The 27,954-nt window shown below is 48.7% G+C and overlaps 2 protein-coding genes and 1 long non-coding RNA gene across 6 annotated transcripts in view; 2 read left to right on the plus strand and 1 right to left on the minus strand.

Annotated features, from left to right (window-relative positions):
• Window positions 1-304: 304 nt before the first annotated feature.
• Window positions 305-27,819, minus strand: TGFB3 (transforming growth factor beta 3). 2 transcript variants are annotated; one of them, XM_031454096.2, is made up of 8 exons: window positions 27,741-27,819; window positions 19,554-20,764; window positions 12,534-12,697; window positions 12,118-12,247; window positions 6,671-6,778; window positions 4,782-4,950; window positions 2,450-2,603; window positions 305-1,528 (listed from the first exon to the last, which is right to left on the minus strand). In XM_031454096.2, exons 2-8 carry the CDS (start codon window positions 20,038-20,040, stop codon window positions 1,370-1,372), a joined length of 1,371 nt encoding a protein of 456 aa, XP_031309956.1. In that variant the 5' UTR covers window positions 20,041-20,764; window positions 27,741-27,819; the 3' UTR covers window positions 305-1,369. The 2 variants fall into 2 exon arrangements, with proteins under 2 accessions (XP_031309956.1, XP_010974766.2); XM_010976464.3 differs by having other exon boundaries at window positions 19,554-20,769.
• On the plus strand, window positions 1,171-24,610 carry LOC135321331 (uncharacterized). The gene is made up of 3 exons (XR_010381042.1): window positions 1,171-1,283; window positions 6,711-6,785; window positions 23,575-24,610. It is a non-coding gene; the product is annotated as an uncharacterized LOC135321331 (long non-coding RNA).
• IFT43 (intraflagellar transport 43) overlaps window positions 25,069-27,954 on the plus strand; it is an 86,891-nt gene continuing 84,005 nt past the window's right edge. For all 3 annotated transcript variants that reach the window (XR_010381040.1, XR_010381041.1, XM_010976466.3), the window contains exons 1-2: window positions 25,069-25,142; window positions 27,814-27,906. Coding sequence is in view for 1 of the 3 variants with exons in the window: in XM_010976466.3 (XP_010974768.1) it covers window positions 25,089-25,142; window positions 27,814-27,906 (147 nt within the window). In the remaining 2 variants the exon portion in view is untranslated. The remainder of the gene's footprint in view (window positions 25,143-27,813; window positions 27,907-27,954) is intronic.

Here is a 27,954-nt window from a genome sequence, read left to right on the forward strand (position 1 = left end):
CACCAAGTGATGTTGCCCATGGTTAAATGGAGGTCACATTTGTATACTTTCTGCAGATCTGAGCCACTGCACTGCCTCTGTGTGCCTGAGAACAACATACTTTGAAAGAAGGAAGGAAACACAAACACTAGTGCAGTCCTCTCAGATGGCAAAAGGCAGGGCAGTGTCCTCTCTCCAGGGGATTCATGGTCTGCAATGTATTTGATGTTTGAGATTCTCGGCCCCAGAGTCCAGTTACCTCTGATTAGTAGGTGTGGACATGGAATTACAAAGAGGGTAATTAAGGATACTTATCAAGTCAGACTTACACCTTAGAATAAGGTTTTTATTGTTTAGAAACAATCTTCCAGAAGATGAAATGATCCAAGATTCCCCAAAAATATTTATTTATTCAAAGATTTTGAGAGTAATATTTGTATTTGTCTTTATACCTCAGTCTATGCATCTGGGGCCAAGTCATTGTGTGGCACGTGTGCAACTTCCCCGCACGCCTCACACGTTGTAGCACCTGCTTCCAGGAACACCAGGTGAGCACAGGGTCTTGAGGGTCAGGAGGGGAAACCCATAATGCCCCAAGGCCGCACAGATCCAAAATCCAGATTTGTGCGCCCTGACCTGGAAGGTGTCTAGCCAAATGTCGAAGGAGAAACACGATGGAGGAAGAAGGCGAGAGGAGGAACTCAGGGGGCCTACCGGAGAGGGTTAACTCCCACCCTCTGCTTCTGAGTTCAGCGTACCCAGAGGGCCCAGGGAACGAAGTTACCTGGGTTTTCTCCCTGTAATGACTCTTGATGCTAATGAACATCCAGGGGACAATTTGCAAAACTAACAGATTTGTCCTTAATCCCCAGGTAAGTGTGAGATACAGATCTGGGGTTTTGTCTTGGGAAACTGCCTAAAGGAAAAGGCTTGCCTTGTAGGACATAATCCAGGTTCCCTAGAGCAGACGTGGGGCAGCGATGAGCAAATCTGACCTCGGCTCCACGTGTCTTCCAGCCTGGCCCTGTCCCGGCCACTCTCTGCCCTTCTTCCTCCCTAAGGTATCCCAAATCCCACGGGCCCGCGACATGTCGACTTGCCATCCCTCTTCCTCTGTCCCCACCACCTCTGTCCACGTCACAGAAAATCTGTGTGTTCTGAAGCGTTCAACTTCCCCTAATCAAACCCACACTTTCTTTACTACAGTGATTCTCAGAGCCAGCAAGAAAGAGAAATGTTCCAAAAGGGAACCTCCGTCTCAGCCATTTGCCTGGAGCTGAAGGTTGTGGGCTCCTGGCCTTGAGGTGAGGTCTGTTGCTTTTGTGTTTCCCAAGGAGCAGGCAGTCCGGCAGTCGCCATTCTCCCTCCTCTCTCTGTCGCAGGCGGGGCCTCAGCTACACTTGCAGGACTTCACCACCATGTTAGAGAGCTGCTCCACCTTGGCGGTCCTCCCGACATAGTACAGGATGGTCAGGGGCTCCATGTCCTGGGGCACGCAGCAAGGTGACGCAGAGGCTTCCGGGTTCAGGGTGTTGTACAGCCCCAGCACCTGGGGAGGGATGCATTATTTAGAGCTTGGAAAGCCACGCCTCAGGCTGGGGGCCCAGGAACCCTATGAGGTCTAGGGGCTGCTCCAGAGACTGAGCAAGGGGTGAGCTGGTCACTGATGCTACTTCTGAGGAATTGGCGGAACATCGTTTGGGTGAGTGACCGGTGGCCATTCATCCACACGGGGTGAGCACATCACATCTGTGTATTATCAGTTTAAGCATATCCCAGTTACTGGGGACTTTGAATTGATCATAAAATTCTCTTGGCTGTGAAAAAACGCTCCTATATTGGTCTTCCTAGCTGTAACTGATCACTTTGGTGAGAAACGGTCTCACTAAACATTGCCTTGGGCCTCCTAGTTAAAGGGCCAAAGTGTGGGGCCCCAGACAGAATGCAGCAACAAGGGGCTATAAAGAAATGTACTTCACAGATCACTGCCCTATCTGGGATTCCCCTTGAAGGAAAGACAAACTCATTTCAGAGTCGTGGACTTCCCTCTCCCTTCTCTTCCCTTTGTTTCGTTTAGCTACTTCTGTGTACTTTACCTCGTCTTTCCAAACTTTTCTACATTTAGGAGGCTAGAATTATTAGAGTTCTTTATCTGATGGTAGAAGCCTTTTGGCCCCAACATCCCTTGCCAGCCACGTGCATCTCTGGCATATGAGGTGGCCCATGACATCTAATTCATTTCCAGAGTACAAAAGCCTATTAAAAGTCTGGCTGAAACTGTGGATGAAATGTTAGGGCAGAATGTGACCCACTAGAGTTGGTGCCAAGATCAGAACCTTCATCAAGGGGATTTTACACATCCCAGACCATCATCCACTCATGCAACACTAAGTCCTTCATGCATTCTTTTTAACGAGCGGCCTGGTTGGCTCAGCCCCAGCGCCCCGTGTGGCATGACCTTGCTCCATACCGAGCTGTGGGTTGTGTCTGTACTGCGGAGGTATGGGCAGGGGCCTGAGCAGAAGTTGGCGTAGTAGCCCTTAGGTTCATGGACCCATTTCCAGCCCAGATCCTGTCGGAAGTCAATGTAGAGAGGGCGCACGCAGCAGTTCTCCTCCAAATTGCTACAACAACAAAAAAAGATAAAAAGTCACCCTAAAAGGAAATCACTGATATAAAAAACTTCACAAATGGCCCTCCTATTTGCACTTGGAGTCCTTCCTGGTCATATTAAGAGGTGGCTCTAATCAGTGGAATCTCAGGTTCAAGTGCATTGAGCTGTATTAACTCTAAAGGCATTTTCCTGTACTGAAGACCAGGAGCCCAAGGACATAGTAGGCAGATACAGATAATAGAGGAAGAAAGGAAAAAAGGCAAAAGTGGCCCTGCCCTTTTACATCACAAATCAAAAGAAAGACTTAAAGTCTGCCACACAAAACCAAGCGCTGAATGTTACTAGCCAACACAACTTTGTTAGGGTCAATTTCATTGTGACTTTCCTAACATGCACCCAACCAGAAATGAACTCTTAGCTCCTGCAGCCTGTACACTAGAGTAAAGGACTGCTTAGATTAAATCTAGGGACCATGGAATCAAAATGAGGCATATCCTATCCTAGATTATCCTAAATGTGATTATCAGGCCACTTTAATTCTGTTGCCTGCATAAATCCATTTGGCAATACCCCTTGCCAAGTGGGCATCTAGCCCACACTTCAGCATCTGCTGAGATCTAGAACTCGCTGCTGCCAAAGGCAGCTATTGGCCAAAATCTGGCTTCTTGTGGGTACCACAGACGAACCACAGCAGACACTCTCGGTTATCTCCTTAACAGCCATTCCTACCCCCAACCCTTGCCACCACCCATGACAGTCTGGAACAACACATACTTGTTTTCCTGGCCTCCCTTACAGGTAGGGTTGGTCATGTAACCCAGCAATGACCAATCAGACATAAGGAGAAGTATGCACTGGGTGAGGGCAAATTCTGGCAAAGATATCTGATTCTTTATAAAAGTCACAGAGGGAAGAGGAAAGCTGCTGGTTCTTCTGCTTCCCTCCTCTTCTTGCCTTGAGATGGACAAGATGCCTGGAGCTCGAGCAGTCACTGTGACTGTAAACAAGAGGATGAAAGCCAACATACTGAGCACGGCAGACTGAAGAGAGAAACCCTGTGTCCTCTGGAAGTAAGCAGCCAGACCAGCAATGGGCCTGCTCCTACACACTTCTTGTGAACAGGGAATCCCTTGTGGTTTAAGCCACTGTCATTTGCAGCCAAGAGCAGCCATTCCTAACTGATGAAGGAAGAACCACACAGAACAAATCTCCATGGCAGCCTTCAGACACTTGGAGGAAACCACACTGCCTTTCCTATACCTCCTGTTCCTGAAGCTCAGCATCCCCAGTGTATTCAGTTGTTGCTCAGAAGACATGGTTTTAGATCTAAAGATTTCCCAGTTCTTTCTTCCCAGCTCCATTCAGGCATCCTCCTCTCCAGCCAAACCAAACCATTCATGTTCCTTCCTTTACTGGAAGTGCTTCCTCCTCCCGTATCCCTACATACCCAGGCCTTACTCATCCTTGAAGACTCAGCTCAAATTTCGCACCCTCCTGAAGCCTTTCTTGCATCCATCAATTAACTCCTCGCTCCAGATTCTGAAAGCACTTTATCTTTCGGATCTTCTCAGGGATGTGGTCATGTTCTACCTTTTAGTAATCACTGTGTATGCTTTTTTTTAATTCCCCTCCCTTGTAAATGGGAAGTGAACCTATTCCTAAACAAGAGAAGATGCTCTGTCTTTTTTTTTTTTAAATCTCTTTCCAGTGGCTACCCAACTATTTCCGAATTAGTTTGTAATTTCTCTAGCTCAAGTTCCTGGCTGCAAGTGGAGACTGTCCTATTTTCCCTCATCCAGTAGCATCCTTGGATCCTTCATAGAGAACTGAGCACTTCTTTAACAGAAATCTCTGCATTAATCGTGCCACACAAACGTGCCCTAGAAGCATTTTAAAACATGAAAACCATGGAGAAACCAAACTTCTCCAATCCAAGCCATTTCAGTAACACTGTCCTCCTCCTTTACTTCATCCAGGCCCTTAAAGAGCTGGGCTATGGAAAAACAGTGGGGTTCCCAGAAAAACAGAAAGAGATTTGTAAGAGATTCTAAATCTTCATTCCTGGAGATGTTTGTGAAAAGCATCGGGGACCCTCAGTTGGGCACAGCTTCCTGGGGCCTGAACCACGGTCAGCGCACAGTCAGGGTTGTCTTGGACGTCCACTGACCCTGAGTGGGCCCAGGCTTACCGGAAGCAGTAATTGGTGTCCAGGGCCCGCTTCTTCCTCTGACCCCCCTGGCCTGGGTTGTCCAGCCGGTCTGGGGGAATCATCATGAGGATGAGATGAGGGCTGTGTTCCTTCTTCTTCTTAAGTCGCCCCAGATCTCCACGGCCTGGATCATCCTCACTGTCCACACCTGCAGGAAGGGAGGAAGGTGATGGTTCTCTTGTCTAAGGAGGGCAGGGGAAGGCTGCTTTCTCATCCCTCCCATCACTGTTCAGGCGCAGTCTGTGAGGAAGGCAGAGGTGAGTTGCAGCTTCCTGCTACTGTCTCACTGCAGGAAGGGGAAGACCAGGTGGAGGAACCAGTATCAGAGGAACCCACAAGACGCCCCTGGTCAGATCCCCTCGTGACTCCTGTGCGTACGTCTTCCAGAGGGGACCTTTAGGGATCCATGAGGCGTCCCTGTCACTAGGCGGCTCTAACAGATTCTTTTGGTTTGTCAGTTTAGATTCTGAGACTTAGAACCTTGGGGCATGAGTTTTCTCTTATAGTCTGAATTGGTCAAGATAGCACAGAAGTCCTGACTATGATTTAAGGTGTCACAGTTTAAAACAGTTTGAATGGAAGCCAGAGGAACAAGAATGAATATTGTTAATAATCACATTGCACTTACAGTTTCAAAGCTGTGTTCTCTATAAAACTCAGATGAGGTAATGAAATGTATGACTAACTCTGGAAGGAAAACCTGATATTTCATCTACGGAGACTGAAAACTGAATTAGAAGGAGTCTCAACTAAAAGAAGATCTATTCTGTGACAGACAGCTGCCAGCTATCGTCCACCTCCACCAGGGAGGGACAGGAAAATGAGGAGCTGAATTTGCGTGATGACAAGAGGGACTTGGACCTCATGCAGGGGGCACTCAGGCTGAGAGAATAAACGGGAAAACTGGATCTCAAATTTCCTTTTCTGAAAATCTTCATGAATAAGATAACTGCCTACTGACGTGGGAGAATTTCACCCTAACCCGGCCTGTAGGTACGGACTCCAAAGGTCTTTTGCGTTCTGAGGTTCTGGGATTAGGACGTCAAATGCTTTGGCTGTAAAAACAATTAGGCTCTGAAATAAAGCCCATGAAGGGTCAAAAGACTGCCGAGGGCTGGGAGGCAAGAGAGACCTGCATCTTTTTCCAGACATGCCTCTGACCCCAGGCTTTGCCTTGGTTGGTTTGACCTTGACAAACTACCTGGCGTCAGGTGTGCCTACCTAGGTTCCCCAGAAGGGGCTTTGAAAGGAAAATAAAGCTTCCCTGGAATCTAGAGAGTTGTCTAGGCTGAACACCTTAGAAATATAGCAGAAAAGCAGAAATGACTCAACCATTTTGCCATCTCTAGGCAAACACCCTGAGGCCCGAAGCAATGGTTCAAACCCAGATGACTGATCAGGCGGGCTCTGTGACATCTGGGAAGCCCAGCAGTCGGAGCACTCACATTCACGGCCACCAAAGTTCATTTCTTTTGGGGAAAGGGAAGACAACTACTATTTAGTGAGCACCATGGCACTTTCTACATGTTTTACGCTGGTTATCTCATTTAATTTCATGACAACACTGAGGAAGAGGTACTCATACCCCCGTTTTACTGACTGAGGTCAGAAAAGTGGAACGGCTTGCCTACGTGATTCCATGGCTCTTACCAGCATAAGGCTGTCTTCCAAATGCTAATGAATTCTCTATAGCTATAAGCTGAACGTCACATTCCTTGCTTTTGGGACACAGCAGAAGCACACAAGTACAAAAGAGCTGGCCATCTCCGTGAGAGAGCTTGGTTCTTTTCTTCGAGTCTGGCAGGGGTCTCCTGTCTTGCCTCATTCACTGCCTCCACCCATCCTACCATACGCATCCATTTTGTTACCTTTGAATTTGATTTCCATCACCTCTTGAATGTTTTCCAGGATATCCCCATTGGGCTGAAAGGTGTGACATGGACAATGAATGCTGATTTCCAGACCTAAGTTGGACTCTGCAAAGTAAGACACAGAGTTGGTGAGACAAGCGCTTTGTTTGATGAAGAAGGGTACCCACCAGCCATGCATGGCAGGGCTGGGACCTCTGCTGCCACAGGTAGTCATAGGAACTAGGTTAGACTGAGGGTCACAGGAGACAGAAGGTGCTGGAAAGCTAAAGCAGACCCTCACACTCACACTGCCACATTCCACGCACTTCTATTACATTTCAGACAACCCAGTGGAGGCATAAACCAGTGGGCATAATGAGGGACAACTGTCATAGCCATCTCTTTTCAAAGGATGGTATTAGGAAAAAAATTGTCACCAGCCTACTAGGGGACAAGAATGAAGGTACAAGAAAGAAGGGAAAAAACAGTCACACCCCCTACCTGTTGGTTGGGAGAGGAGATGTTCTAGCCAACCTGCTAAGGAAGGATGAAGGGGAGAGAAGGGGACTGGGAGAGACTGGGGAAAGGGGAAAACTGAACAACTTGGGGTAGAGAGGCTGCGATTCAAAAAGCCACAACCTCAAAGGGCCACAAGGTATGAGGAAGGTGGCACAGTCTGAGCTCTAGGATTAAAAGTCAGGAAGCAAGGCCAAAGCAAGTTCTCCTGCGAGCAGGCAGCAGAAGCAGTGAGGGTGGAAGATGCCAGCATTTTGCCCAGGGCTGCGATTATAAACAGAGAGAGAGTGGTAGATTCCATGGGAGGTAAGATGCAAATCACAGTTACACTTGGCTGTATTTTCCTTAAGGAACCAGGACATGACAAGGTCCAGGTTACTTAGAGTTTCTTCTTTGGGAATCCTTGTTCACCCTCATGAGGAAGTTGGAAATGTGCATTGTGGATGGTTCACTGAGGGAAAACCACTAGTTCAGGAAGACAGCTGTGAAATTAGAGAGCAGGCTGGAGGAGATGGCAGAGGGCCATGGCCAAGGGTCTGGGTGACATGAGCTCACAGAGAACAAGTGTAAGGAAGCCTGGAGGTGCCAGGGTTTGGTGAGTGACATTCTGGGGCAAAGAGGCCAGCTCTGGCCCTTTTTCCTGTTGCTTGTGGGGTCAGGTATTTTGGTAACTAAAACTGGGAAAGCAGGGAAATTCGTAAAAGGGGTTGAATAAAGTGGAAGGAAAAAAGGAAGAATACGAAGTGAAAAATTTGAATTGACTAAAGTAGTTTTATGCAGGGAAACCAAGTCAGGGCCTGGTATCATGGCCATTCTGGTTGGTAAGACTCAATCAGGGAAGCTCTCTTGATCCTGGGGCAGCAGCCAGCTGTGGTAAGGTATTGGAGAAGTCATGGGGGATGACCTCTGAGTTCAGGGTCAGCTTCTCAGGAAGATGGTTGATTTACTGCTCTCTGAGGTCATCCTGGTTCTTTGTGAGCATCTAGCCTTGGGACCAACCTGGGGTCTTCCTGAAATCTGGCGTCATCAAGGAAAATTCCGAAGAGTCCAGGCCAGCTCAACATCCTTCTCATGGACAGAATGGCCCAAGTCCAGAGAGTCCAGTCATCATTAGGCAGACCTGGATGTCTCAAGTCCTACTGGTTAAAAACCAGCTCAATCCCTCTTCCCTAAACTCTAGAGCCCAGCCTCACTTGTCTTGCCCTCAGTCAGGGCAGCCTCTAAGGACAAACTGACACCTGCTGAACTCGAAGAGGTCTATTCCATAAGTTTAGCTCTGGAGGGGAAGGGAGGGCCCAATACAACAAGGAAGCTGAGCCCCAGATGGAGAACAAGAAGTGATTTGAACACCAGAAATTGATGCAACATTGTAAACTGACTAGACTGCAGTTTTGAAAGAAAGAGAGAGAGAAAGAGAGAGAGAAAGAGAGAGAGAAAGAAAGAAAGAGAGAAAGAAAGAAAGAGAGAAAGAGAAAGAGAAAGAAAGAAAGAAAGAAAGAAAGAAAGAAAGAAAGAAAGAAAGAAAGAAAGAAAGAAAGAAAGAAAGAAAGAAAGAAAGAAAGAAAGAAAGAAAGTGATTAGAGAGGGAGGCATAAGGAGTGTCCTCTTCTGGTTTAAGGCAGCAAGAAGAAGGATCTGGAGTAGCTGAAATGGGCTGTATAAAACTGTATACTTCCTACTGCCCAGAAGGGTTTAAGTAGACTGGGAAAGACCTATAGTAGACAAGTTCCCTGAGTTAGAAAAATCAAGATTCAGACACACATGTTGTGGAGAGTTAGGGTTAGAGCATAGGTGGTAAGTAGAAGGTGGTGGCCTGGCTTGGCTAACAGACTCTGTCTAGATAGAGGGCTCAGAGAGTGATGACAGTAATCACCAACATTTGTTGAGTGTTGCTACATGTCACATACTGCTGTAAGACTTTATATGCGTTAATTTGTTCATGTAATCTCCATACTGATCCTGCATACTGCATACTAATAATTCCTAAAGCAGGAACTATTATTAACCCTCCGTTATACAGATGAGGACACTGAGGCTTAGGGAAATTAAATGGCTTTCCCAAAGTACCCAACCAGTAAGCAGTAGAACCAGGATTCAAACACAGGCAGCCTGATACCAGAGCCACACTCCTAGTTAGAGACAAAGAGGGACAAAGAAGGTCCAACAGAGACCACCAAGAAAGATGCCCACACATTCACTGAGATACAAAATGGTTGTGTTCTCCCAGTGTGGCCCCTGTCCTGCCACCGTGCTAGGTGTGCTCCCTGCCCGGCCTGCATACAGAGAAGCCATACATGGTATGGGGAGATAGCCCAAGTATGGGGACCTGGGTCCTCAACCCTGGAGAGGGCTCCAGACAGCTCTGGACCCAGAAGGCAGCCTGGGAACTAGTACACAGTAGGCTCTTAGATGTTGGCTGGACTAATACAAGACCATATGTCTGACTCGGTTTCCTCACCAGTCCACACTGCCAATTGCTCCATTTAGAGTCCATTTGCTGCCTTGTTTAGAGCCACAAACCCTCACGAGACTCATGAGCCCTATAGAAGTAAAGGTCTGTGTATGATTCCCCTGTGCGAGGGGTGGGCAGCATCTGCCGGAGTGGGAACTGAAGGTTCCAATGAAGAACTGACCTCAGAATTGGCAGCAGTGGGGCTGGTGGGTGGGGAACCCATAGGTTTTATTACGAAATTATCTTTTTGATGTCTCAGGGAGGATGGAAATCATTCTCAATGCAAACTTCTCATTGAGTTCTGCAGCTGTGAAAATAAGAACTTCAAGTGCCCAGGGCTTCAAAGAAATCCAGGTGGAGCTGATCAAAATCAGACAGGGAAGCTAAGAGATTAATTTCCCCGGCCTCTCCTTTCTGTAGCCACGTTGGGCTCTAGGCGGAGTACTGTCTGAGTCAGAATTCCCACAGTACTGCTGTCGCCTGATGCATGTGGGTCCTCCTAGCCTTCTGCTCGGTAGGGGAGATAGGATGGAATCCTCAGTACCCTTGGAGCTGAGACAGGACCTCCAGCCCCCTTTCTGCCAGCTCAGCTGCCAGGTTATCCCCCTTAGATGGGGACTTGCACAGTCCGATGCCCCCAGAATCCAGCAGATCTGTGAGCAGAGCGAGCTAGTGTCTCACGCTGAACTGGGACTGCCAGCTTTGGTCTTGGGGAGGACTGGGGGACAGTGGAGCCTGTGGGGACATGAAAAATGCATGCCCCAGCTCAATAAGTGGCCTGACTCTTCTCTGATGGATTGTTACCAAGAAGTCTTCCCATTTTTCAAGAAAAGTCAGAAGTCCAGGTTTTATGTGTAATCTCTTGACTTTAAAACAAAAACCATTGACCACTAGTTAAATTTAAAACAATATGTAGGCCAGTCAGTTTGTGATCGCTGCCTGAGAGCTTTAACCCCGAATTTCCTAAAACACCGAAGACAAGGAAGGACCCACTTGCCCCAGGGACTCTGGGTATCAGTTGTGGATGGACTGTGGCTCTACAGCAGCTGACAAGAGTAGAAAATTCTTCATGAGAGATGAAAGGAACAGACAGGACCACCTTGGGTACCCTCACCCCACTGAGCATCAGACCAGGCAATGCCACTAAGAAGGGGAGAAACAGCAGAGCATGATGTCAAGAGGTACCATGACTGTCCGTCAGGAGACCCCAGTTCCAATCCAGGCTAGATGACCGTGGTCAAGCCACTTAACGTCCCTGGGCCTATTTCCTTATCTGACCTAACAAAAGCTTACTCTCGTATAACAGGCCGAAGGCCTTAAAGTTCTTTAAAATACAATGGACCCTTAAAACAGCTCTGTGAGACATGCAGGGAAGGAACCATTACCTTATTTTCCAGCTGAGGAAGCAGAGTGAGTGGCCAGGATGTCCGGGACATGTGACGTTGGCTATGCCTTATTGGACAGCTCTACTTGGATGCCTACTAGGCCTTTCAAACTTAATTGGCCAAAACAGAACCTGCCTCCAAACCTACCCTTCTCCCAGTCCTTCCTATTTCAGTGTTACCACCTGGGTGTCCAGTCCAAAATCTTCCAAGTCATCTAGACTCCTCTTGTGTCCTCTCACCCCATACCGAACCAGCCAGTCAGTCCTGTTGGCTTTACCTCCATATTTCAGAACAAATCCACATCACCTCTGTACCCACAGCCACTGCCCTAGCCGAAGCCCCTACTGCTCTCATCCGCGCAGCCACAGTGGCCCCTAACTTCTTCTCTTGACCTCCTGACAACCAGGGGGCCTTTTAAAGATATATACCAAATCACCTCAGCCCACATCCTCAGCCTTGCTTATAAACCCCCCAGGACTCCTCACCACATTTGGAATAAGTCTTAACACCTGCCCGTGGCCTTACAGATCCTCCATCAGGTGGCTTCAGCTACCTCTCTGACCCTCCAACCACGCTAGTCAGTCTGCAGCTGCTAGAACAAATTCAGCTGGTTCCCGCCTGAGGGCTCAATCATCGATGTTTTTCCCTTAGCACATCCTTTATCCTGACCTTCACAGGCTGGCTCTTTCTCATCACTTAGATCTCAGTGCACAAATTCCCTCTTCACAGAGATTCTCCCTGAGCATCTAATGTGGGACCCCACCCATTCATTATCGCTTTGCCTGTTTTTCATGGTACTTATCACTATCAGAAAGTCCTGTTCATTAATATGTTCACGTGTTTACTCTGTGTCTCCCACTGGAACAAAAGCCCCATGAGATCTGGGACCTCACCTGTCTGGTTCACTGCTGAACCCGCAGGGCCTGGCTCAGAGTGAGCAGTTAGTCAATGTCACTTGCGTGAATGAATGAAGGACACACAGAGTCGACGGCTAAGCTAGACTCTGAACCTAGATCTGTGTCTCCCCTAGTTCTATCCTCTTCTGTCTGTTTCAAGAAGGACCAAGGGACCTGAGGTTCCCTCCAAAATGCTCATACTGAGAGTCCACCTACCTCTTCGCAAGAGCCATTCACGCACAGTGTCGGTGACGTCAAAAGACAGCCACTCAGCAGTGCCCCGCGTGGGCAGGTTCTTGCCGTCAATATAGCGCTGCTTGGCGATGTGCTCATCTGGCTGGAGGATCTACAGGGCAGAGGAAGGAGTAAGTACCGAGGGCCGGACAGGGCACCCCGCATGTCACGGTGCAGGAGGACAGATGAGGGGAGCAGGAGCAAACTAAGACCCTCAGTACTCCTTCAAGCACTTCAGGAAGGTCCTAATCCCCTTAATGACGGATACACATACAGAAACTAAGGCTCAGAGAAGGCAGGATTCACACACAGGACTGCCGAACCCAGAGCAGAGGCCTGGTCTGGCAAAGGACCCAGCTTTCCCACCCGAGTGGTGTCTGTCTTGGGAGGGGGTTCACCTGGAAGAGCTCAATCCTCTGCTCGCTGCGCTTGGAGCTGGGGTTGGGCATCCGCAAGACCCGGAATTCCGCTCGGAACAGGTTGGTTTCGTTTTTCTCCACCGAGGACACGTTGAAACGGAAAATCTTGGAGGTGATTCCTTTGGGGCAGACAGCCAGATCATCTAGGAGGCAAAGTGGTGGGGAGAGGCACAGTGTGAGTGCGACCCACGGGGACAGAATGCTGCCAGCGGACTCGCCAAGTGGCCAGGGTCCCACCTGTGACCTCTCCAGAGACTGGAGGCTTCTAACCTAGATAGAAATCAGAGGAAAATCCTTGGTGGGCCTGGAATCACACACAGGCCCGATGGAGAAGCAGAAGGACCCCAGGGCCCCAGGACATGGCACTAACAACTGGCTGGTCAAATGTAATCACCCCCCTACCCCTCGCCTTGACATCCCCACTCAGGCAGACTCTCCAGCTGGCTTTCCTACTCTTTTAGAAAATACAGATTCCCCAAGGATATCAGCAATCCCCCCAGTAGTTTAATCATTGCAGAGCTAGCTGATTCATTCACATGTCTGTTGATTTAAGCATTCATTCGTTCATCAAACGCGCATTTGGCACACACCATGTGCCAAGCACAGGTTAGCACTGGGAAGCAAAAACGAATAGACACGCCCCCTGCCTTCAAGGAGATTAATATCCAGAGGAAGCTATTAACACATGGACCCAAACAACAGGACCAGAGTTAAAGTGCTAAAGGCCTTTGGAGAAGCCCAGGGGTTGCTGCAAAGAGATCAGAGGAGGGAGAGAGCTGAGAGCTCTTCGTGGAAGTGGTGATTATTTGATCTGGGTCCTGCAGGAGGAAATGGTTTAAGGATGCACAGGAGAGAAATCTCACATGGAAGGACTGCTGGAAGCAAAGGCAGGGAGAGGAGGGCATGCAAGTGACTGAGAGCAACCTGAAGCGGCCAGGCTGGAGCCTGTGAGACTAGGTCAAGACAGTAGATTGGGGTCCACCTGCAGGCAGGCTGCACTGTCAGACTGAGGGGTTGGATTTTGTCTCATTCACAGCAGGGAGCCATGGAAAGTGGCACTGTGCTTTAGACCTCATGAGACAGCATTGGTGTGACAAGGAGCCCATGTCTCCAGCCTGGCAGACCCACAGATGCCTCTTCAGACCGAGTGGGCCCATCACCATTGACTCCTCTCTTAGGGTTACTTTCCTTGACAGCACATTCTGTGCCCACCTCTGTCACCTCACTGGCCCCTTCACCCCTGTCCACAAGACAGAAAGCAGCACACACTCTTTCCCACCCCTCAGAGCCAGATGAAGGAGAGAGAAAGATCCTGTCTCTTATTTACAACCTCAAGGTCTGAGCAGCATTAACACCCAGAGAAAAACTTTCTACACAAATGGTAACAATAGTCAGAACTTGAAATTCAAGCTCAGAGACCCAGATTCCACACATAATGGACATGGCTGGAACAAGCCCATAATCACCCCAGGGGTGGTTTATGAAGTCGTGGACAGGGCGGGAGGATCAGAGGCCTGGACACCAGCAAATGCGCTACTGATCTTTAGGAAAGGATGAGTGAGTGTTTCTGGAAATTGCCATCTGGTGGGTCTCACACTGGTTCTTTGGAAATTAATGGAACAGATGTTGGGAAAACAAATGTGTGAATGCCAGCTAATGAAACCCTGATTAATAACTGGCTTTGAAAGAACAAATACTGCCTCAACCATTTCAGATAGAACCAGAAAGAGCAATCAGAATGGCAGTTTAATTTTTGAGTTTGCAAGTTTCTAACCCTCTGGACATGGGTAAGCTACTTGAATGGGAAACTGTCTCAAGTACTGATAGTCTCCGTTCTCGGAGGAGCTGTCATCAGTATGACTTCAGTTATACTAGACCCTCCAGTGAGCTCAGACACAGTCTTTCATGATTTAGAAAGAACTGCACAGGAGAGAAAAGCAAATGTAAATATAATCTTGACAATTAAATCCACTGAATACTAATGATGCTTTAAATAGTTTGTGGAATGAGCCAGAGGGTAAATGAATAAACAAAATGTAGTAACACTATCTTATATGTCATGGAGCTTTTATTAACTCATTGGACCCCCCAGTGATCCTTGAGGAGAATGAGGATAAGTAAAATTTACCATTTGACAAATGAAGAAAGTGAGTGTCAGGAAAGTTAAATCACTTTTCCAAGATCACTCAACTAGTAGGTGGCAGAGGTGTGATTTGAACCCAGGTCTTCTGACTTCATTTATTGAAACAGAGACACTAGAAGTTGGAGGGGACCTCAGAGGTCATCCAGTGGAGGGATGTTTTCACCCACAAAATGCAGCAGGAGTCCATGAAATGGGCCTGGAGTCCCAACTTATGTCTCAGACAAAAGCCAATCCCCAGTCAGTCTTAAGAGTTAAGTCATGCTTCTGCAGAACACTAGTCTTATTGAGAGCTGGCCTAGGGAGGGCCACCTTTACAAATTAAATTATGACCAGCTTTTTCCATTGCACACAAAGTATATATATTGATGGGTGCCACTTTCTCTCTTTTTTTTTTTTTTTTTTTTGCTAGAGGGAGAGAGAAATAAGCAAAGACTATTCATGCAGAGTGTTCATGGAAAAACCTGGAAACAGCTGACCATGTTTAGCCCATGCCTTTTGAAATGCTTTCAGACACCTGGGCTCCGAGATGTACCTTTGCTTGTGTCCATCATTTCTGCTAGGAAAATTACTGCTGGCTCCTAGGATGGGCCTGCAGGTAGCAGTGTGACACTGTCCCTTTGCCCTAGCTGTACATTACAGTCACCTGGAGAGCCTTAAAAACAGATGATGGCAAGACCTGCTCCCCAGAGAGTCTGACCACACTGCAGTGTGGGTGGGTCCAGAGCTTTCTTCTTTTTTTTTTTTTTTTTTTTTAAGATTTCCAGATGATTCTAATACGTAACCAGGACTGAGAACCACAGTTTACAGTGCTTTGTAAAGGGTGCCATGGCATCCAGATGTTCTGGAAGTTTGATAAACCACAGCTTGAAGGATTTAACCTTTAAATGAGTTAGCCTTTCCATGTTAACCCATTAGAATATTGTTGGGCCAGTGCATCATTTTGTAAAATTTTGAATTAGAAGCCCAGAAGCATTTTAAGCCCAGGTTAAAAGTTGGGAAATTTCACAGGAAGATTCAGATTTTCTGCACTTCTGGGAAGCAGTAAAGCTGAACCTCACATTCCCAAATGCAAAAATCGGCAAGAGCTGAGTGGTGGGTGACTCTTTTAACGCGATGTGGTCCCCTCCACCAGCCTCCCCTACACACCCTGTTCTCTGTGACCCTGAGGTCAAGTGTCCTGTACACTTTGTCGCGGTGCCTGTGCTGCAGCTTTTCCTCTAGATTATTTGCATCAGCTGCCTGGCCTCTGTGGACACTTGTGCCTGCAGGCCCTCTGAGGAAAGGTTTTGCCCTAGCTGACTGAGTCCTAGGCTTCAGTGAACTTAAGAATCAATAGGGAGCTTGTTAAAAATATAGATTCCCCAGGATGCCACCCCCAGAGGCTCTGATTCTGTAAGGATGGGCTGGGGCCTGGGAATCCACATCTTTCACACTTGGACCACACTTGGAGAAACACTGACCTAGCATGCAGAGAGCATTGGCACTTAGAACAAATGAGCTCTTTCAAGACAAAATGGCTTTTAATTTTCAGAATGAAGAAAATCTAAAGGTAGCATCCCGAAAAGAAAGGCTGAGGTACCAAGTTTTCTCTTTGCTCATGAACTCTGGTTTTGCTGGTTGTCTCAGCGCCACCTTGGGTAAAAACAAGAGTCTCCCGCCAGACACAGGTAATTACAAGCCAGAAGTTAGAACGACACCTACGCTAGAGGTATCTTGATAGCAAGGATGACAAAAGAACTGAAAAAGCTGTGTCCTTCCTCTCCACATGGGTCAGAGAAAGCCTCTACCCACTTCCCATGGCAAAATCCTGGAGAATTATAAAAGGAATATGATGTATGTAAGAGTTTTGCCTTCACTCCCCAGCAGAGACCGTGTTGAGTCATCCCAGATGTATACATAGAATTGTTTCGGCTGAAAGCGAGTTTGGAGACTATCTCTAACTTTACAGATGAGAAAACTGAGGGTCAGAGTGGTGACTTGATCCATTCCACCTGGTGTAGTTGCTTAACATGCTTGAGATTCTTCAGCAGATCAAGAAACCCTCTCGTTGAATTTGGGAGAACATGTGTGGCAGTATGAATCTCCTCATAAAAATGGGCAGAGCTAAGAAAGAACATGGCCAGTGATTCCTATGCAGGCTGCCACCGGGGTTTAAGATAACAGCTCCACCTGCTTGGTCCAACACGTGATTCATTCCTGGAGCCTAAAGGTTAAAGGTAGGGCTGAAAAGGTGTATTTCACACATTTGCGTTAGTGCTTAACAGCATGCATTCTGTACCCAAAATGTCTAGGTTATAGCCCCGGTTCTTTGGGGGCAAATTAACTGATGCACACTGTAGTCTCCTCATCTGTAAAACGGGGGAATCGGGGCACGTCTCTGACAGGGCAGAGCCAGAGAGCGGGTCTTACCCTCTTCGCTCTCACCTTGGTGCCCTTTCTCCTGTGGCGCTGGGAGGCACTCCTCCTTGCACTTGGCTCTCCAGGCACCCCTGTCTCCTTGCCCCAGCTCCTGCTGTCACTTCCCTCCGAGTGCCTGTCACTGGGTACAGGAGGGGGTGGGGTGAGCTCATCACCTCAGCAGCAGGAGCTCTGGCACTGAGACCCTGCCAGTGGCCCACCACAGACCCCGGCCTGCCCTCGGGAGTGCTAGACAGGCCTCCCTCACCCCCAGCCTTAGATGATGGCTCTCTGCTCCCTCTCAGCATCTGCTGGACATTTGCCTCTGCCTGCTGCCTTCTTTATAATTAGTGTGCCTTGTGTGTCGGCCTCTCTGGGGCTGGCTCAGCACCTGAACCAGCTGTAGGGCGGGCCCAGCCTGCGTCTGCTTAGCCTCTGTGTCACCTCCAACAGCTGCAGAGAGTCTGGCCCTGCTTCCTGTTTGCACCTGCCAGCCTCGCTGGCATCCCCCATACCCCACGGGGCCCTGCACCCTCCATGATATCCCAAGAAGCATCCGGCTAACTGTGCTAGGTTTCCTCCTGGCCTGACCACGGCTCTGTGGCCGCAGGGCCACCCCACCTACGATCAAGGTCCTAGTGCTGCAGCCCAGAGCTGCCCTTTTCCCAAGGCTGCCCAACAATTTGTATTCTGAGTCTTTGGACAAATGTCCACTGGCACCTGTGTGCCCTTGTATCTATCTGGCTCGTTCCCTTTCAGCTTGAGATTCCAGGCTGGGTGGGCCCTGGTGACTCAGAATCCCTCCTCCCTGGGACTCCTCCTCCTGACCCGGATCATTAAGGTCCGAGTCCTTCCCTCTTGTCCTAGACTCTCCTCACACCTCTCCCATAGGCCTCAATTTTCCACCCTCCTCCAACGTTTAGCCACTATCTCCTGCCTTTGTGGGTGCCCAGGGGTTTGGGGTTCCAGCCATTCAGCTGCTGGTGCATTTGGAAACCACAGGCCCCTGGCAGACCCTGAGTCAGCCCTGCCTAGAGGACCCTGGGAGGGAGCACTAGCTGGGCCTCATTCTCCAGCCTCCTCCCCACCTGGGAGCTACATCCTAAGGCAGCCACAGGAAACTGGAGTGGGAACCCCTGGCCAGTAACCGTAGGCTCCTAGGCCTGCCATGGGCCAGCCCCCAGGAGGCCTTTTGCACCTTCCATCAGCTGCCCTCTCCTCCTCCTCTCTGGCCAGGTTCCTTTCACCCCTGCAGTTTGTTTCCCTGCTGACCACCCTCACCTTGCCCGCTCCATCTACTCCCACTCCCACTCTGGGCACTGCCCGCCGTCCAGGTAAGACAAGGTGAGGTGGTCGGGGCGCCGAGGACACCTGCTGGTAGGAAAAGCAAACAGAGCTGTTCCCAGAGTCCCTGGCCCGTGAGTGGCTCACATTCCTCCTTCCTGGGCTGTCAGTTTCTCAACATCTGCCAAATCTCTCTCTCTTGTATTGAGGTTTTTTAAATCCCCGTTCAGTAAACACACATGACTTCCACACGTGTACAAACACACACAGATGTCTCACCCAGAAGCCTCCCAGCTTCTCGGCACAGACGGGAGCCTCCTGGGAAGACAGACTCCCAGACACACGTCCCCTCTGCTCCCACAGCCACACCTCCCACCCACTCTTCCCCTGACACGCAGACACAAAAGGGCTGCCAACAATTATCTGCACATCCACAGCCACAACCCTGCTTTCTGCATGTCCATGGGACTGGAAAACGCTCATTTTGCACACATGAATCTGTCTACTGTACCAAGCTTGGCTACACATAGCTTTAAAGCACACGTATGCGTGAACATAGGTGCACACCCTTCCCCCACGCACACAGCTCACGTGGGTCACATGTGTGGCATGGACTGAAGGGCCTAGACAGCTAGAAGCTGTCTTTTGCCTGGGCTTCAAAAAGCCTGACAGACATTAATTTGGGGCAGGTCTGCTCTTCTTCCTGAGAACTGGAAAAACAGAACCTGAGAGGTGTCACAGTGATGTGTGAAAAGCAGGGAGAAAACTGAGGTCTCCAGACTCGTGGAATTTCAAGGGCTCTGGAGAGAGCCAGCCCTGACCGCTTCTGACACCTGTCTGCGTACAGTTACCTATCTGATCACGTGCCATAGCATGCATGTTAACGGGACAGCAGAATGTCACTCCAAATTAAAATTAGCCACGGATGGGATGTGAGGTCAGCAAGTCACTCACCTCCAGGGCTCCCGGCCTCCCAGAAGCACCCGCTCTTACCAGAATGGTTCTGTCTCCCTCCTCACCCACCTTCCCAGTCCCAGCTGCGCATCCCACCTCCGGAGCCTTGGTGCGGGTGAACCTGGGCCTGCTGTGGGCCACTGCTAGGCCCCCCTCGGTGGGGCTCCCTACTCCAGCTCAGCCCCTCCAGAGCAGACACCCCAGCCAGAATGTGGACTTACTGTGTTCCTCCAGCCCCTGGATCATGTCGAATTTATAGATTTCTTTGGCATAGTACTCTGACTCGGTGTTTTCCTGAGTGCAGTCGTCTCCCCTCTCCCCGTGCACCTCCTCCAGCAGCTCTCGGGTGCTGTTGTAAAGGTCCAGGACCTGGGTGGGAATGTTGGCCAACACCGATGGATCCGGGGGACTGGTGAGCCTGAGTTTGCTCAAGATCTGTCCCCTAATGGCTTCCACCCTCTTCCTCTTGATGTGGTCGAAGTCCAAGGTGGTGCAAGTGGACATGGAGAGGCTGACCGTGGCAAAGTTCAGCAGGGCCAGGACCACCAGAGCCCTTTGCAAGTGCATCTTCATGCGGGAGCCGAGGAGTGAGGCCCGGGGGCTGCGAGGCCTGGGGAAGGAGAGACCCCAGCAGACGTGCAGAAGGAGGGAGGAAAACCAGGCGGCCTCCCTAGATCCCGAAGACTGAGGCTTGGCAAGAAGGTGCATGAACTCACTGCACTGCGAGAGCTTCAGGACTTCCAGGAAGCGCTGGCAACCCTGAGCACGAAGAAGCCGACTGTGTGCCTTGAAGCTCTGGGTTTCTTCTCCATGTGTCTAAACAGGTTCTGCTGGGCTCTGACTCCCAGCAGGCCAGGTGGAGGGCAAGCGGAGGGCTGGGAGGGGTGGCAAGGCAGCTGGGAGTGGGAAGGGAGCTGGAGTTTTTCCTTAGGTAAAAATAAATAGAGCAGATATCTGATATTGCCAAACGCTGTTTGGCAATGGGGAGAAAGTGGGTATTTTAAAGAAAGAGCAGAGGGACCACGGCTGGGTCCCCAAATCAAAATCCTTGTCTTGCCTTGAAGAAGAATAAGAAGAGAGGATGGAAAAGAAAAGGAAAAAAAAATGTTAAAAAAAAAAGATCACCAGTGAGTAGGTGGGGAGAGGCAGGGCTGGGCTGCTGCTGGCCCAGCTAAAGGTGGGGGCAGCGCAGGACACACTTGTCTCTTGGGCACACCATTCATGCTTTCTCTTTTGTTTACACTTCCTCGGGGGCTTTCTAAATGACTTTGTTCACGCTGCCTCTCATCTTCATTGGCTGGGATGTGGGCTTATGTGCAATTGGAAGGCAGGGGGGACAGCCCCTGGAGAGCAGCCCCAATAATCCACTTGGACGCCCAGGTCACCAGCACCTCAGCTTGTCTTCTCCCTCGGCCACTGCTTCTGTTCCCTCCTTCTCTTTAAAAAATAAAAAGGAAAAGAAAAATAAAATAGAAGCCAGTTCACTGCACGCCTCCTCCGGAAAGCTGTTATTCCTTCTTTCTCATGCTTCTTCCCCTATCTCTCGCCTCTCTTGCTCATTCCCTTGGACTTGGCGTCCTGGTTCCCTCCCTTTCTCTCCCTCCAGCTCCTCTCCCTCTCTCCCTCTCCCTCTCGCTCCTCTCCCTCTCTCACACACACTCACATGCACACACACTGCTTTCTCTATTTCTCTCTGCTGAAATTTTATACCTCCCTCCCATGACGTTTCTGGCCCGGGGCGGGGTGGGGGGGTGGGGGGGACGGAGGGGAGGTGGGGGGTGGTGTGGGGGGAGGGACCAGCGCACGCAGCCTCTTTTGCTGCACGATTTTAATGTTTTAAACAGGCACAGGAAAAGCCGAGCCCATTTGAAAAATACTTTGCGAGTCCTCTCGATCGACGTGGTAACTGAACTTTTTTTCCCCTCTTGGAGTCACTCCTGCTACACGTTGACTGTTTTTCTGGAAAGTTACTCCGATGAATCCCTTCCCTCCTTCTCCCCCAACTCCTTCGCCCTCTCGCCAGCTGTCAGTCCGTCCTCTCCTCGGCCGGTCTCTCGCTCCTTTCCTGGCCCCCTCCGTCCCGGGCCACCCCCGGGCCAGGCGGGACACTGGGCAGGGGCAGGAGAGCGCATGGGGCCCGACGGGGGCAGCCGTGCCCACCCTCGGTGCGGGTGACGCCCGCTCTTGGAGCGGGGTTGGCGTTGGGTTCAGCTCCGCGGCGATCCTGGCCCCGATTCTTCATTGACAAGATCGGAGCCGGGTGGCTTGCTGAAGCTTGGAGATGCTCCAAGGGCATTGAAAAATGGTGGCGTTTTCCGGCAGATCGAGGGTGCCCTCTGGCGAGGCGAGGCCGCCAGTGAAGGAGGCTCCGCAGGTCTGAGCCGGGAAGGCTGGTAGCGCTGGGGCGGGGGTGAGGCTAGGGGCCTGGGGAGAAGGGGCTACGAAAGAGGGCGAGGAAAACAAGACCGGGTGCCGTGGGGAACAGCTCCCCTCTCGGCCCGACGTGCGCGCAAGTGCACCTCTCCCTTCCCGGAGCCCCGCTCTGCAGCGGCTCTCGCAGAAATGTCCTCCAGATGTTCGCGGCCTCCCTCCCCCCCCGAGGGTTCCGCAGGGAGCTGGGCCAGCGAGCGCAAAGTCAGCAGTTGGCCCGAGCCCATTTCCCAGATGGGTGAGGGGAGGCTTTTTCTCCGCTTTCGTTTTTTCTCAGCCTTAAGCTTCTAGGTCTTTTCCCATCAAAAGCTTAGGGAATGCAAGCCGCAATGCGCGCCCCGCCCCCGCCCCCAACACAGGATTGTCTCTGAACTGATCACTTTCCTGGGAATCAGTGCTGCTCCCCACCATCCCCTCCCACCTCACCCAAGCTTTTCTGACCCTTCCTGCGGAGTCTGGTTCCTGCCTGGGGCTCCTAGGTCACTAACGAAAGGGATGTTCTTTGCATCTCCAAAGCAGTGGTTGGTCAGTTTACAGCTGAGGAAACTGAGGCATCGAGGGATTTAAAAGGCTACACTGCTAAAGAGTGGTGGAGATGATATTTAACTAGGGCTCTCCAGTTTGGGAGGGCATTATTTTTATTTGCATAACAAATGGGGAATCCTAGGTGTAGAAAGCTCAAAGTAACTTACTTCTGGGTTACTTTTAGATCTTATAGCCAGTGGGTGTCAACACTGAGATTTAGACCCAGCAAATCTATTGCCCGAGTCTATGCACTTATTAGTATGCTACGCTGCCTCTGGAATTCACTGTCATTTGAGCAATATTTTTGATGTTAGCTATATGCCAGGCACTGTTCTAGAGGCTGTGGATGCAGCAGTGAACAAAACAAACAAAACCTTGCCTTTATGGAGTTTACTTTCTAGAGGTGGAGGCGGGGCAAAAGGAAGGCAATAAATAAAATAAAAATGTAAATAATGTAGTATGATAAAAGGTAAGTGCCATGGTGGAAAATAAAGCAGGGAAGAAGTTTAGGGAGTACCTAGGTTGGGGGGGGGGGGAGGATGCTATAATTTAAAATCAGAGAAGGCTTTACTGAGGCCTTTAATTAAATACTTGCAAAATGGGAGGGAAAATTATTAAAGTAATATTCTTCTGGATTCCACCTATACCAAATCAGAGTCTACAGGGATAGAGCCCTGGCACATGTATTTTTAACAAATGTCACAGGTGAGTCAAGTGCCCAGCACGGTTTGGAAGTCACTACGCTAGGGCTTCTGTCTTCCCACAGTGAGCACCACTCACCTTTTGCTTTCAGGAAGTTGGGGAAGAAGTTGGAGTAAAGATTTGGAAACTGGCTATAAGATGGTGTGGTTCTGAGCTATGGGAGAAAACTAGAAATGGAGTCAGTATTGCTAACACAGCTCTCTCAAATGGAACCAGAAGGCCATTGAGGAAGTGTGAATTATGCAAGTCTCAGCCTGGATAAAATCTGACCTTTTGACCACTTATTGTCCTAATGAAAGTATCCAGAAGATCTGCCAGAAACTCAAGATACTTATCAGACCCCTACCCTGTAGTCACTCGTGACAACCTATCTATGTATCAGACCCTTACTCTAAAATAACTCGTGATTCCTTAAAAACAAATCTTTCCTTTCTTGTGTCAGAGTCCAGACTCCTGGCTTTTGCCTTTGTAAGCCCCTGACTCTTTCTCTTCCCTGGAATACTCTTTTGATTTTACCAGAATCTGTGTCTCTCAAATTACAATTATTAAGACCCCCCCAACAATAAATCTCTTTTTTCTTTGCAGCCTTTATCCTGATTGTTGTTTGACAGAGCTCACAGGAAATGGATAAATCCAAAGATTAATCCCTTCTTCCTCATCTGATGCCAAAGAATAAAGGAACAAGGGATTCACTGGAGCCCATATTCCATCCATCTTGGATTTTTGGCAATGAATGTTTCTTCAGGTTAAAAATCAAATGGTGTATTATTCTCACTGAGAATCAGAGTTAGTGAGTAAAATATTTTAAGGGTAATCTCTAAGGATGACTGCAAAGAAGGAAGCTGAGGTCCAGGGAGGTCTCTGCCTGGCTATATAAGTAGTTATAAGCAGAGCTAGGATGAAGCTTCAACTCTTCTGACATCCAGACAGTACTGTTGCTGTCACAGGCATGCTAACATATGTAAATATGTGTGCGTGAATGGTTGAACTGAATAATTTAATGGATATTAAAGAAATCCCACATTCTAGTTTTAGGGTCACTACTCCCACTTCCAAGTCTTCACTTTTAAGAGGTAGCCATCTAAGCTTTACCCCCAGCATGATGTTGGGGACATTGTTCACTTTCAGGGCCATAAGCCCACCTTCTGGGGGTCTCAGCTGAGGATCCTTCATATCAGGGACCTGGTCAGTGGTATTGACGTGGGGATCTCACATGGAGAATCAGTGAAGAATCAACTCACTTGTCCCATTTGGACATTGGGACAAGTGGGAATTTGCTGACCATCTTCCTCTGCTGGCCTAGAAGAATGGCTGGCACCTCGTAATATGTGCCAGAGAAATATTCTTTAGTAAGATCTGGTGTCAGAAAAGCACCTGGCTCTGCCGCTGAACACTCAGGTGATTCTCCTCAAGGTACTGCTCTGCATGTGAGTGTCTTCAATTGTTGACTAGAGATACTACTGCTGTTCACGGGATGTTAGAAAGATTATTTGTACTTTGGAAAGTGATTAACACTCAGGTATTTGATGTGTTGATTCAGCCTCTTTGTAAACTTCTGGAAGGCAGAGATTATATATATGTATATATATTGCACTTTTCACTATTAAACCATTTATTAGCACCTGACCCCCTGTGTGAGTGTTTTCTCATCTGTCCAGTGGGGACAATACAACTTATCTTGCTTCCCACACAAGGTCGTTAGGGGCTTCCCATGAGCTAATAGCTGTGAAGGTCCTCTGTACATTGCAAAGATCTATGCAAACAGAAGAAATCAGCATAATTGCTACTATTAGTAGTAGTGCTTTGCACTGAATAATGTGTGTATTTGAACAGAGCTACAGATGCAGGCAGTTTCTAAAGACTAAAATTTTTCAGTGTCCCCCAGGAGCACCCTTAGCAGGATTTAATATCTGGGGATTTCTTCCAGAAGTCAAACAAGGCAGGTTTAGGAAAGATTTGGTTTAAACTGGAGGTTGGTACATAGTATCCAGGAACAACGCGGCGGACCCTTTAAGTATTGGGATGAAAGGGCGGAGCCGTCGTCAGGGACGCGACAGGGACGCTGGGTTTCCAGGAAGTGACGTCAGGCTGTTGCGGAGATGGAGGACGTGCTGGACCTAGGCGAGGAACGACGTCGCGGTTCGGCTACCACCGTGAGGACCGACTCGGGGGGCTTGGGGCCAGGAATTGGCTGGTGGGGAGGAGCTACCCCGCCCGCTCCGGCTTCCCTGAGGAGCCTTGGCCCAGCGTGTGCCTGGCGGCCCGGGCGGCCGGGCTCCGAGTCGCTCTAGGGTGAGGCCGGGGAGGAGGCGGCCTCCTTCGCCCCGCCCCTGGGGCAGCGGTGAGCTCCTCCGCTGCTGGCCTAGGGTTTGCTTTCTTTAAAATCCTCGAAGAGTGGAAAACAGAACCTGACCCCGCCGGCCTCTGGGACAGATGGGAAATCTCCCAGCTTCTCTCTGCTCTCTAGAGCTCCAAGTGCCAAATCCCCTAGAATGGACAGATCTGAGGGTGACTGGCCGGGGTCGCACTTGCGCTCATTCTAGAGCTTTGCCCTTGGGACTTCTCATGCCAGAAGTTTACGTAAAAACCGCTCTGTTTTATGCTTGGAAGGAAGGTAGGTAGACAGGAAGGGCCTTTCTTGCCACTAATCCCCATGGGGAGGTGGGCTTTACCTCAGTTTTATAGTTCAGGAAATCAGGAGTCAGATTTATAACGAAGAGTGGCTAGGTGCTTCAGGGGCCCACGGGTCAAGCTGTATCGTGCGTTAAAAAATAAAAGTTGGCCTCCCGGAACCTCGATTTCCTTATCGCTAGAACAGAGATGTTGATGTCTGCTTCAAGGAGTTGCAGTGAAGATGAAATGAGATATGCATGGAAAGCATTTAACACTGGCTGGCTAAATTATTAGATGTTAGCTGCTGTTGCTTCTGAGGCTGTGATTTACCCAAAGTTATAAATAAATAACAGCAAGATTCAAGACCCAAGTCCTGTGTGTGTGTACGTGTACGTACGTACGTACTCTATCACAGCCCCATCAAGCCTTTTTGCCTTTAAAATTATCGAAGTTCACAGTCCCTAAAAGATTGACCCACAAGGCAGGTCTTTAGTTTCTGCTCTGGGATCCCTTCGTGGTTTGAAAGTGCCCTAGTTACATCAGATGTCCTTTCCTACTAGAGAGGAAATATGAGGAATGGGAGCAGATTGTTCTAGGATGAAGCAGGTTGCTTGACCAAAGGAGAATGTTGAGTCACCAGGCCTTTCTGGTATGTGAACTCTTTTAGTACCTGGGGATGTGACTGTAGTTATTCATTCATTCTTTCAACAAACATTTATTGAACCCCTGCTGTGTATCAGCCATTAATTGTCTTAGGTGCTAGAGATATACCAGTGAAAAAAACTAAGTTCCTGCCCTCATGAGGCTTACATTCCAGTGAAGGAGGATGGACAATAAACAGACTATACATTTAAAACAGACAAAATCAGGTATTAGTGTTTCTACCAGTCATTCGTGTGGATTTATACAGGGTCTTCAAAAAGCTTAAAACTTAACATACTTGACAGTTACTGGAGAAACCATCTATAAACAGCATTTAGGGACAAGATCCTTGAATGTTTGAATATAATCACTGCATGTAGTATGCCGTATTCAGGTGCCCTAAGTTACGATAAATGGAAAAGGGCAACTAGGCAAAGGGCTGGAATTGTCTGCCTTGGGAAGGAAGTGAGCTGCTTATTGTTAAAAACATTGTTTCCATCATCTCTGAAACCTAAATGATTGGTTAGAATTTGACATGTAAACACTACATTAGGAGTTTTACACAGCTCTCATGTAATCTCTCTGTTTATTGGTGCAGTCGGTTCTTAGAACATCTTAAAACTGAAATTTCAGCAGGGTATAGTGGAAAGAACTCGGGATGTGAAGACAGGAGATTTTGCTCCTGAATTTACATCTGCCACTCATTGGCTTTCCTGGGACTAAGTTTCCTCTTTTGTAAAAATTGTAACATGGCCTCACTCTCAGTCCCTGTTATTGTAAAATCAAATGAAGCTACATCAAATGAGATGGAAAAGTGCTTACATTAATGCTGTTTTTTTTAAAAAAGCAAACAAATGAAAAATATAAACATTTCAACACCCATTAGTCTGCCTAAATAAAGTTTTGTGTATGTGTTGGGAGGCATTTGGGACACAGAGCCTCCACTCCAGGAGGGCTTTGGGAAACACCTGGAAGTGGTTCATTTGATGACTTGGAATTTGAAGTGCTCTGATTTCCAAAGCTGATGTCTCAAAATTCTTGTAAAAGCTTTCCTTTAATGTCTGTAAGTGCAAACCAATGTATACATCAAAGCAAATGCTATCTGTATTTCTCTGGTTTCAGCTGCCATGGAATTTAGGAATTCTTTCCCCTCAAAACACCTTTTTGATAACTATTTTCAGGCCGAGCCGCATCTTTGAAATTAGGCCTTCTTAAAATCCCACATAGGAACATGGGAGCCTTGACCACACTCTTCCTGAGCTGTGGCATGAGGTCCCTGCCCATTCTAGAGGAATTTCTAGCTTCATTTCTTTGGTAGAAAAGATCTGTGGCTGTTAAAAGAAAACATAATCAACACACGGAATTCCTGTTCTCCTACCATATGGAACTGACCTCAGGTGCTTTGTTTTAAGAGTCTGGAGCATTTTCTAAGTATACATTCAAGTTACTCAAATCCCATCCTCCACCAGGTCGTCATAAATCCATTCCTTGCTTACCTTCCCAGAATTGTCTTCCTCATAGTGGCTCAGAGACGTTTGTGCCAGCAGTTCCCCTCATCTCTCCTTACAGGGGGCCAAGATGGGTCGCCGAGCTCAACAGGAGTCCTCTCAAGTCGAGAATCATCACAGTGGCAAGAATTCCTTTTTGACTCTGACTGCAGAGGTGGGTGTTAAAAAAACTCTGAAGAAATGCACTCTAACAGGTAGTGAT

The sequence above is a fragment of the Camelus dromedarius genome, chromosome 5 (genome assembly GCF_036321535.1).
Source record: "Camelus dromedarius isolate mCamDro1 chromosome 5, mCamDro1.pat, whole genome shotgun sequence".
NCBI lineage: Eukaryota > Metazoa > Chordata > Mammalia > Artiodactyla > Camelidae > Camelus > Camelus dromedarius.

Coding starts and splice junctions, on each gene's coding strand:
- TGFB3 (XM_031454096.2), bottom strand. CDS start 20,040: ATGCACCTTCTTGCCAAGCCTCAGTCTTCGGGATCTAGGGAGGCCGCC. Junction 12,698..19,553: donor CCAGGGGCTGGAGGAACACA/GTAAGTCCACAT, acceptor TTTGCCTCCTAG/ATGATCTGGCTGTCTGCCCC. Junction 1,529..2,449: donor CAGACACAACCCACAGCTCG/GTATGGAGCAAG, acceptor ATCCCTCCCCAG/GTGCTGGGGCTGTACAACAC.